Source organism: Struthio camelus, chromosome Z, assembly GCF_040807025.1.
Source record: "Struthio camelus isolate bStrCam1 chromosome Z, bStrCam1.hap1, whole genome shotgun sequence".
Taxonomy (NCBI): domain Eukaryota; kingdom Metazoa; phylum Chordata; class Aves; order Struthioniformes; family Struthionidae; genus Struthio; species Struthio camelus.
In genome coordinates this window covers 61,043,312-61,054,621 of record NC_090982.1, presented here as the reverse complement: position 1 = coordinate 61,054,621, position 11,310 = coordinate 61,043,312, and the positions used below count along the sequence as shown (strand labels likewise).

Genomic DNA, 11,310 nt, shown 5'->3' with positions numbered 1-11,310 from the left:
GGGAGCGGGGCGGGCGCGGGTGCGGGCGCTGCGCGGGGGGGCGCGGTGCCGCCCGGGCCGCCGCGCTCTGACGCGGGAGCCATGTGATGGCCCCCTCCGCTATAAGGCGGGGAGGAAGGCCGCCCTCCCCGGGAGTTGGCCCCAGCCTCCTCACCGTCTTTCCTGCGGCCCGGCGAGCCGCCCCCTCGTCCCTCCCCGCCAGCGCCCGCCCTCCTCTGCCCTCTCCTCCTCCCAGGACTAGGCGCGCTCCCTCCTGCCCTCCATCCATTAATGTCTGGGGGCTGAGGTGAGCAGAAAGCAGGGGGAAAGCGGCTTCCAGGCGCGGCGGCGCAACCCCCCGGCCCCCTCCCCCCAAAACCCAGACCCCAAACAAAAACAACAGACCAAAAAAAAAAAAAACAGAGGGGGGAGGGGGAAAAGAGAGAGAGAGAGAGAGAAAGAATCCAACAAGCAGCAAAAAATACCCCGAAACAAAACCAAAACCAGCCGCCGCCTCCGAGCGGGCGGCGAGAGCGCTCTCGCGGCGGCGGCGGCGGCGGCGGCGGCGGCGGCGGCGGCGGCGCTGGGGGCCGGCGCGGCTCGGGGCGGCCCAACTGCCCGCGGCGGCGGCGGCGGCGGGGCGGCCGTGCGCGGAGCGGCGTGGGAGCCTGGCGGCGGAGGGGAGCGCGCCCGCCCGCCCGCCGCGCCGCGCCGGCCGCCGCCGATGCGCTGCCCCGCCGCGCCATGACCCTGAGCGCGGAGATGTCCGAGGCGTCGGCGCTGGCTGAGGAGACCGACATCGATGTGGTGGGCGAGGAGGACGACGAGGAGGACGACGAGGAGCCTCAGCCCCGCCGCTGCCGCCGCCGCCGCCGCCGCCGCCGCTCGTACGCCGAGGACGAGGAGGAGGAGGAGGAGGAGGAAGACGAGGAGGATGTGGGCGACCTCCACGACGACACCCTGCTGCCGCGCTCGCCCGTGCGCGGCGGCGGCGGCGGCGGGGCGGGCGGCGGGGACGGGCCCGGCGGCTCGCGGCCCCCCTCGCGGGGCGGCCCGCAGAAGGCGGCGGCGGCGGCGGCGGGCGGCGGCGGCGGCGGCGGCGGCGGGGCGGGCGGCGGGACGGCGGGCGGCGGCGGCGGCAAGAACAGCCTGGTGAAGCCGCCCTACTCCTACATCGCCCTCATCACCATGGCCATCCTGCAGAGCCCCAAGAAGCGGCTGACGCTGAGCGAGATCTGCGAGTTCATCAGCGGGCGCTTCCCCTACTACCGGGAGAAGTTCCCCGCTTGGCAGAACAGCATCCGCCACAACCTCTCCCTCAACGACTGCTTCGTCAAGATCCCCCGCGAGCCCGGCAACCCCGGCAAGGGCAACTACTGGACGCTGGACCCCGAGTCCGCCGACATGTTCGACAACGGGAGCTTCCTGCGCCGCCGAAAGCGCTTCAAGCGGCAGCAGCTGCCGGCGCCCGAGCTGCTGCTGCGCGCCGTGGACCCGGCCGCCTTCCTCCCGCAGCCGCAGCCGCAGCCCCCGCAGCAGCCGCCCTACGCCTACGGACCCTACGGCTGCGGGTACGGCCTCCAGCTCCAGCCCTACCACCCCCACTCCGCCCTCTTCGCCTTCCACCACCACTCCCCGCCGGCCCGCCAGCCCCCCGCCGCCGCCACCGGCAGCGCCACCGGCGCGGCGCTGCCCCCCGCCGCCGCCGCCGCCGCCGGGCCGCCGGGCCCCTTGCTGCCGCCGGCGGAGCTGGCACGGACGCCCTTCGGCTACGCGCACCCGCTGGGCCCGGCGCTGGCGGCCTCGCTGCACGCCGCCAAGCCCGGCCCCGGCGCGGCGCTGGCCCGCTCGCCCTTCTCCATCGAGAGCATCATCGGGGCGGGCGCGGGCCCCGGCCCCGGCCCCGGCCCCGGCCCCGGCCCCGGCCCCGGTGCGGGTGTGGGCGCGGGCGCGGGCGCGGGCGGCAGCTGCGCGGCGCAGTCGGGCGCGGCGCCGGGTCTGGCCCGCGCGCTGGGGAGCGCCGGCAGCCGCCTGCCCCCCGCCGCCGCCCTGCCCGCCGCCCCCGGCCTGGCGGCCCGGATCTCTAACTGTTAAGGGTTTCGGAGTCTGTCCGAAGGTAGGATCTGGGGTCTCTCCTTTCTTGGCCTCTCGGAGCCCGACGGACGCCGCGAGCAGCCGAGCCGCGCGCTGCGGGGCGGCGGGGGCGGCGCGGTGGGGCTGGGTCGTCCTGCGCGGCCGGCGGGCCGCCGGGACCTGTGTTTATGCAAAGCCAGGGCTATATGCTGCACGGGCGGACGGTCTTGCTATCGGAAAGTTACTCGTTATTTCTTAAAAGAAAAACAAAAACCGAATAACGTCTCTAAACCGTTAAAGTTCAGAGATTCTCAGGTCTAGGAGCTTCTAAACAGTAATGTACAGGCAAGAAAAAAGGCTTGAGGGAGGACAGCGAAGCAATACTTTTTCATTTTAGTACACTTGTCTTATGTACTTTTATAAAAAAAGAAAAGAAAAGATTAACATGTTTACACAAAAGAAAGTCAAGATTATCATTTCTTATTTTAACCTGTGTTTTGTATTATAATAGACTATTGGAGTTTTTATTTTGTACTTTATGCGTATTCTTTACAAGGAATATTGTTAGAATTACTGGCAAGTATTATTGTACCATTTTAATGTAAAATTTTTACACTTTTTCAAAAATAAAATTTTTAATTTTCAAAAAAACCCACGAACAAACAGTAAGAAAAAAAACAAAGGAGCCCAGCCAAACTATTGGCTTTGGACTCTTCCCTCCATAGTACTTCTCCCTTCGTTGGGACGTTGATACTTTTTTCTTCGGGATTGTAGAACAATGGCCAAAGTATTTTACAGCTTGAAATTTATTATGACCGGATTTGACCGCGAAGAAGAAGATCAGAATATGGTCTTCGCAGTCAAACCATTGTTAGCCCTAGCAGAGTGAAAGACAAAAAAAGAAAGACCAGGGACAAAAGGAGGAGTAAACAGAAATAGGTCTCTCTCGCGGGAGTAAAACCAGCTCTGTAAAGCATCAATCAGGGCATTGATTAAAAAGCCGATTTTAGACTATTTTAATCCTTCTGGATGACTTCTAATTCACAACCGCATCACAGTTTGGTTTCCAAGAGGCCCAAAGGACAATAATAATAAGTGGTACGTACAGCTCTTCAGAGAGATTTGTCCTAGCCTCTTATATTTATATGACGATAATATGGACATGTGTTTCTACTTTTCAATACATATAATATAAAATGTGCGTTGGAATATCCATGTGTGATGAGCTGATTAAGTGCAGAAGCAATTGAAGTGAGGATATATAACTGTAAGAAACAAACCGTGTAAGCAGCTGTTTTCATTTTGGGCTGATATTTTAACGTCAATAGATAGACGATAGATACCTATTTTATATGTTAAAATTATTTTTTAACTAAAACATCGGTCTCGAATATTCAGAGCTTACACGTTAGAAAAGACTCGTACATTTGAAGAGTAGGCATGTGGTTGCTTGTTGTGAACTAGGAACACTCGTATTTCAAACCAGGAAGGCACTTTTCAAATATAACTGCCTTTACAACATAATTTGGTAGATTGAGGGATAAATTATGTGGATTTCCTTGAAAAAGGAAGAATGACTTTTACCGTTCTTTGGGGTGGGGAGGGAAAGATTATGTGGTTACATGTTTTTACATAGCAAAATATCTCGCCTCCTTAGTTTTAAGTATTCTCGTGGATACGAAAGTGATTATTTCTATTTTGTTTGTAGCAATGCAGTGTTAAAATAATGGTTTTCAATGAGCCAAATGACTGGACATAGGATCTCTGCTGGGCTCTCTGGGCAGTGTGCAGCTGGAGGGCCCGCTCGGGGTGTCCCGAGTCGCTTAGAGGGCAAGCACCGTCCCATTTAACGTTCAGAGTGAAAGGGCACAGAACCCAGAGGGTCTCCCCAAATGTGCCTTTTGGGGAGAATTCACCACATTTCACGAGGAACGATTCCTTGCCTTTCCCCAGAGTGGGGCCGGGCCTGCGCGCCTGCCGAGCCTGGCTTTAGGCGCCCCTTGGAGAGACGGTTCAAATGAGCCAGGGAAAGTTTGGGGAGGGAAAGCGCGCCCCTGCCCGTGAGGGCGGCGGCAGCGGGCTCCCCAAACGCCGGATGCTACTTGTGGTTGGTGTGTTTTCTGGCTGCTCAAGCAGTGGTTTGGGGTGAGAGGCCGTGTGAATCCTGGTGCTGTCCCCACGCAATAGGAAGAGCAGGTTGAGGCTACCCGCTATCTGTTTCTTTTGGCTTCCTCGCAGCAAGCCCTTGGGAGCGAAGCGATGTGCTGCGCGCCTACGTGGGCCCGGCGCGGCCGGGGGCGGGTGTCCGTGCATGCCTGCTCTCTTCCCCTCGGGTTCCTTACAAGGCAAATCGTGTTTAAAGGCATGGGGCAATGAAATTGCTAAGCCGCTTGCTCCTTCCACGGTTTATGTCGGCAGTTTGCATCTTGTGTGGACAGGGTCTTCATCTGGGAGTTAACAGACGAGCTAACCGCCCGCCAGCAGCAGGCATTGGAACACGTGTTGTGTTTTTATTTGCAAAGCGCTGAGGCGAAGAGACCGGGGAAGGGGGCTGTGGCGGCGGGGGAGGACCCGCCTTGGCTGGTTTGCTCCGAGTCCGGTCCCGGGGCTCGGCGGGCCCCGCGCCGCTGCGCGGTGCAGCGCGGCCGCGGCCGAGCCCCCCCCCCCCCCCCCCCGGAGCAGGTGCCGCCAGAAAAGGCGCCCATCCTGCGGCCCCCCAGGCTCACGGCCCCGCAGCCCCACGGCCCCGCGGCGTCGCCGGCCGCTGCGGCCCATTCGCATGCAAATGCCCGCGGTGCCCCCTCGCTTTGAGGGCGGACGGAAGGGGATGTGTAGTCCTCGCAGGGACGGAGCCCAGTTGAACAATTCCTCCAAAATAGGCTGGGCCCTAATAAACAAACTGCTGGGACAAACATGATAGTGTCGCCTCCTCCTCCTCCTCCTCCTCCTCCTCCTCCTCCTCCTCCCAGCTACAAAGTGTGGATTCATTAACCCGTCTCCTTTTCTCATCATATCCCCGTAGGGCTGAGACGAATTACTGGAGCTGAATTGGGAGGGGATTGCTCTATATGGGGGCTAATGTTTCAATCAGTTCCTCCAGGAGGACCACACAAAAAGAAACTTTTTAGCTTATGGTGCTATTATGCAGAGTTTTAATCTACGGATAGATTTAGCCAAATGTTATCTATTGGGAATTTAATGAAGGCCTTATGTATTCAATCGCTTTTTATGCCACACACAGTGTCTCTATCCAGAAACGTTTCCTTCCACATATTTCTTTGTTTCTGTTGGATGATTTATATATTTTTAATCAGTTTTTTTTAATTATTTCTTCTCAACCATCTTGTATAACATTGCTCTCGAGCAAAACTGTTAGATCCCTTCCCACATCCCCTATAAAAGAAATTTCCCCTTCCCACCCCCCGTTTCAAAGCTGATTAGTTTGCCCGTCCGCACACTGCGCGCTCCCCGCCGGAGGGCTTCCCCGCCTCGTGCCGCCGGGGCCGCGCCGCCGCTGCCGGTAACGACGGGAGCTCCGGGCGGCAGCGCGGCCCGGGAGCCGGCCCGGCCCTCCGCGGGGCACCGCGTCCGAAAACTTCCCCCCGCCGCCCCCGACCTTCCCCCAGCGCCGCCTCATTTCCCGGTCACTTTTCTGATGTCGCGAGAGGCAGCCCGCGCCGCGGCCGTGCTCCCCGCCGGCTGGTTCACGCCAGGTCCTCCGGGCTGATAGCAGAGGCCCGGGGCCGCGGGGCCTCCCTTGCTCTCGCCTGCTCCTGTCCTTGCAGCTCTCGGGGCCGGGGAGCGCGCACGGCCGCCCTCGCCGAGACCGAGGCCTGTGCGGGGGATCTCTTGGAAAGTGGGTCTGCTTTAATGGCCCCTCGGCACGGACCGGAGACTCCGCTCTGTATGTAATACTTTCCTTCATTAGGTACAGTAAGTACCTCAGTAGTCGCTGATAATATTGCATTTGACAGAAATAATGGAAATTGTGATCGTGGCCAAATGCTCTTTGCCCTGCAACTTGCTAACCAGAGCAGGTCCGTTTTTCAGCTTCTTCCCAGCGGCTCCTCTCTCCCTTCCTCAGCGAAGCTTCAGCCGCCGCTGTCGCCGTGCGGAGCCGAGCTGCCCGCAGCCGCGCAGCGCCCAGCAGGTGCGTGGCCGCCCCGCGCTCCGCAGCCGCGCAGGTGCCCAGCCCCTCCCCGCTCGCCGCATGAGCCCCATCACCTGCCGCAGGTGACTGCCGCCCTTCCCCGCCTTTCCCCTCAGCCCTTTCCCTCCCACAGCCCCACCGTGCCTCCCGCGCCCCACCGCCGCGCTGTGTTCTCCGCTTGCTCCGTCCTGCTGCCCGGAGTAGCACAGCTGAGATACACAGATATAACATATATGTCATAGATATTTACATATGCGTATGTATGCACGTGTGCGTAAATGGCACTCCCGATGCTAAATCCTTTCGGATCTATGCTGCCACAACAAGCTCACTTGCTGTCTCTCTGCGCAGAGTGGGTGCCAGTGCCTGGGGGGAGGCGGAGACCTGCAAGCGAGGCCCAGGTTTGTAAATCGCTTATTTCTCTTGTTCTCTTGCAGAAGAGCGCCGGGCCCCGCCGCCGGGCCGATCCCGGAGCAGCGCCCCGGGGTGCTGGCTCCGCTGCCCGGCCGGGACCCCCCTCCTCGCGGCTCATCCCGGCTCGGCTCGGCGCGGCTCGCCGCAGAGGATCGGGGCTGACCCAAAAAAGAAGAAGCAAAGGCCGAGGGCATGGGAGGCGCGCAGCCCCCGCCTGCGCGCAGGGAAGCCTGCGGCAGGACTCCCGCAGCTGGGCAGTGGGGCAGACCCTCCGCGGCCGCGGCCATGCTCCGCGCGGATCCCGCGCCCGGGCGAGCTGGAAGCGGGCAGGGACACCAGGGCGGCCCTCCGGCGGAGCCAGCGGCCGCCGTGCCCCGGCCGCCGCTCCTCTAACGCAGGGCTCCCGCTCGGCGACCTGCCGGGCCGCGCCGGGCCGTGCCAAGCCGCGCCATGCTGTGCCGGGCCGGGCCGGGCCGCGGCTGCAAGGGGCAAGGGGCAAGGTGTTGCGGGCGTTTCTTGCCGTCCGTCCCCACCTGGAAGAGAAAAAGGCATGTTCCGGTTAGGCCTCGGAGGGCCGAGAAAGCACAACAAATTCTGGACTGGACTGCACAGAAGACTTTCTTTTATTTTCTTTTTTCTTTTCTTTTCTTTTCTTTTTTCTCTTTTCTTTTTTTCTTCTGTTTTCTTTTCTTTTCTTTTCTACATGCAATGTCTAGCCAATTTCAAATAAGATATCGCTATATTCAGAAGGAAAGTATTTTTATCAGAACGATTAAACTTGCCCTTTCTCCAAATTACAAGAGACCCGTTGAATTGATTCTAAGCCTCCCTTTCGCTGATGGAGCTAAACGTCTTGCTGAAGTCTGTGGGGCCCTATATTTAGATGATAAATTATACAATTTACTTTGGAAGCAAAAGGATAAATAGAGATATCATTTGTTGCACTAATTCGTTGTCTGAGTCTGGGAAAGCCTTATACATGGTTAATCCGAAGGTATTTCTCCTGCCCATCCCTTCCCGGCCTCCGGGAACGCATCTGTGTACAGCGAAACGCGTGCGTCTGCTCAAGCGTGCCTGCCGCAGAGGGGGTGCAGCTAGCGACCTGCGCCCGCACGGCTGCGGGCATTGCGGTAACCGCCTGGGCAAATGTCTCCGCTCCGGAAAGTACCCCCGTGACAGCCGGCGGTGCGGCTCTTCCTGCCGCGTTGTACCTGGGTCTGCTTCTCTGCTTTCATTACGGGCGGCCACGTGTGCACCTGTATATATTAGGCACACACACAATCAAGATAAATGAGGTGTCTTCCTCAGGTTTTCTCTTCTGAAAATAAACACTGTCACGTCTGCTTATTCAGCAAGCACCAGAAGAAACCGATCGTTTTCTAATACACGTGTATATAGTGAAATTCCACCTGTCGGCTGCACGAGTTGGGGGGGGGGGGAAAGGAAAGACAGTCTCTTCGGATCAATAGTTCACGTTTAAAGGAACAGCTGATGGAAAAAACAAATGTCCAGTGCAAAGCGAGGGAGGCCAGAAATGGCAGGTGAACGACTTGCTCCGGTAGTGGACGGGGTTGGAAAACACGCACCGTGGAAAATTATTCATAATACAAATTCCAGCCTGCCTCTGATTTTGCCAAATCTCGCCTGGGGCAGGTCGGTGGGTACCGTCAGACTCCTCCGCCTCCCTGGAAGTCCTTGACTTCTCTCCCCCCCGCAGACGGACCCCGCCAGTGGGGAGGCGCACACCAGTGGGTGTCCTCTTCCTGCGCTGCGAGCACTCGGCGCCAGCGGGCACGGCAAACCCGCCCGCAGACCTCCTCCCCTCGGCATCCTCCGCTGTACAAGAAGCCGAAAGGCGGCCCTCCTCCAGAAATTATCCTCTTCAGCTCGCTTTCAACGCGACTCCCCTCGCGATGGCTCTTCCCGAGGTTTTTAGGCAAGCGGCTTTCCGTGCCTCGAGCGCCCGTTGCAGGGGAGCCCCGATGCCCACTCGGCCTCCAGCCGCTTCCCCCACCGGGCCCGGGCAGCGGAGCGGGCTTCCTGGCAAACGACGCGGCTCCGGCTGCTTTCAGACCGCCTCCTTCCCGCTCCAGCCTCCCCGCCGCCCGAAGGAAGCCCGCAACAGCTTGCTAACGAGCGGGCCGCCAAGCCAGCGCTCCCACGAGCGCCTTTGAGCCCCGTCCGGAGCCGCCGCGCGGGGCGCTGCCGGGCCGCCCCGTCGGCACGGGAGCGGCCCCGGATCAGGCGGGGCAGCGGGCGGGACGGCCCGGGGGGCGGCGGGGGTCCGCCAGCCCCAGCTGCAGGACACCCGGCTCCTCCGTGCCTCCTCCCGACCCCCGGTACGCGGCTGCCCCGATCTCAGCCGCGCTCAGCCCCTGCCGGCCGCCGGGAGCGCAGACCTCAGCTGCCGTCGAGGGAGCGCGTCTGGGTTCACAACTCGCCTGCCCTCAGAGAAGGGCTGCTCCTGCCAGGGCCGCAGGCTGCAGGCGGCTGCCCAGTCGGGCCAGGCCGGGCCGGGCCGGGCCGAGCCGCCACCGAGGCGTGGCCCGGGACGCCCCGTCGGAGCGCGCCGCCGGCAGCGGGGTGGCAGGCTGCGGCCGGCGCTGGCCACCTCGTCCGTAAGTGGTCGGGGAAAGGGCTCGTTCACACTTCCCGGGCGTGGAGCAAGTGCGCGCCGTGGCCTGGCTGTCGGCGGATGCTCTGCCCGTCAAGGGGCGGTGGGGAAAGGTTGTAGCGACGAGCTCGCAGAAGCCTCGGCGGAGGAGAGGATGAAGCCGTCGGGCACGGCTCCCCGGGGCAGACCTGCCTAGCGGCTTTCGGGCCGCACGGGATGCCCGAGGCCGTGCTCGGGACCCTCCGTGGGCAGCGGGGGTGGCCCGCGGCCTCGCAGTGGAGGCCGGGGCTGCCCCTTCTCCTCTCCCTCGCCACGGAGGGCGCAGAGCGAGCCCCGAGGGGCTCGGCCGGGGTGTGAGGGGGGCTCGGCTTCCTGGGGCGACCCGTGGCCCTTTGGGCGGCCCTGCCGCAGACGGCGGATGAGCATGCCGCGGCCGCGGCGGCTGCGCCGTCCCTACCGCACCCACAAGGGGCGTTTGGAGGCACCGTGTGGCGCGGAAGGGGGGGCGGGAAGGCCAGTCCCAGCGCTATAAATCCCTCGGCAATTGAGTTCTGCACCTTTGATTTGAAAAATCGGATTCCTTGAGTGGAAACAGTTGACAGGAACCTAAAAGGATTAGCTGCATTCCACACAGGATCATTTTTACTGGTAACATTTTGAAACGATTGATCCCTTCCAGACCATAAACAATGTCCAGAAAAATGATCTAACTAGACTTCCATTGTTTCCTTTTGTCTGCGAATCCCCTTTCGCCAGCAGTTAGATTAGGGGACTTTGACAGGGTGGGTCTTATGCCCCTGCCCCCCCCCCCACCCCGAAGTACTGAATTTGAAGTCGTTAACAATTTTGTTACGAGGGAGAAGGGAGCAGGGCGAGCGGCCGGGGAGAGAAGCGAGGGTTCAACAGCCGAAACGAGAGCTCGTGGGCTTTCCCTGTGCCGTGCGCTTCTCCTGCGGGCGTTTGTGCCGACCTGATGGAGCAGAGAAGAGAGAGAAGGGGAAACCCCGCCGACGGGGACACTCCTCGGCCGTCCCGCCGCTTCCACCTCGCCCGCGACGTGGCGGCCAGGGGGCCTATGCGCGCCCCGATGCCACGGGCGGGCCCGGGCCGCCCACGGCGGGGAGCTGAGCCGGCGCCTGGAGGGCCCCGCGGTGCCCCGGGGGCGCGGGCGGCCCCTGCGCCCCGTCCTCCCCGTCCAGTGCGGAGGCAGGAGGCGCAGCAGGGCGACACTGGCGGAGGAGGGGGGCGGCCCCGTTGTGCTGACCGGCGGACTTTCCCTCTGTTTTTACACCTGCGCGCACTGCTCCGTGCTCGTTTCCCTGATTTATAGCCCAGCTGAAGTTTCAGTATTCCCCAAACCACCCGCGCTGCCTCCCTGCAGCAAGACGCTGTACAGGAATGTGCTCTCTCCGGGAGTGCACACCGCCTCTGGGGAGCGCTTTCTCGAGGCACAGCGTAAGGGAGGGGAGTTTCCCCAAATCCGGAGCTATCAGTTCTGGGTGTCCGGCGGGGGCAGTGCATCGGCTGCTGCATGGGCGCCCACCCCGTGTCGCCTCATGGTGGCCTGCAAGGGCCGGCGAGGGGCCAGCTCCCGTCGGAGCTGAGCTGCCAGCGACGGGCCGAGCAGGTGGAGACGGCGGGAAGCAGGCGGAGACGGCGGCAAGCAGGCTTCTCCGCCGGCGCCTTCCCGTTTTGCTGCCTGCCCTCCCGAGCTGCGCTTTGCGGAGCCCCGCGCCCGCGAGCCGCCAGGTGCCGGGGCCGCCGGCGCGCTGCCCCGCCGGCTGCGGGGGAGCTGCCGGCTTGGGGGCGGCGAGCGGCAGCTGCCCTGCTGGCCGGGGTGCCACGGGCTGCCAAGCCCACGGGGAAAAATCCGGGCGGAAAGGGCAATTCCTATTCCAAGTTTTGTATCCCCCCAGTTAAGAGAACGCAGCTTGTGCTCCCACGGATTCCTCGGGACTTGTCCTTCATGTCAGACTCTGGGATTTTCTTCCTTTCTTTCTTCTTTTTTTTTCTTTTCTTTTCCTTTATTTCTTTTTCCTCCCACAGAGAATAAGCCGCTCCCCAGTATAGATTGGCACCA

At 61.5% G+C, this 11,310-nt stretch overlaps 1 protein-coding gene across 1 annotated transcript; it reads left to right on the top strand.

The window, feature by feature from the left end:
- Positions 1 to 700: 700 nt before the first annotated feature.
- LOC138064657 (forkhead box protein D1-like) lies at positions 701 to 2,073 on the top strand. Its single transcript, XM_068928259.1, has one exon. The coding sequence runs from the start codon at positions 724 to 726 to the stop codon at positions 2,071 to 2,073; it is 1,350 nt and encodes a 449-aa protein (XP_068784360.1). The 5' UTR covers positions 701 to 723.
- Positions 2,074 to 11,310: the final 9,237 nt, after the last annotated feature.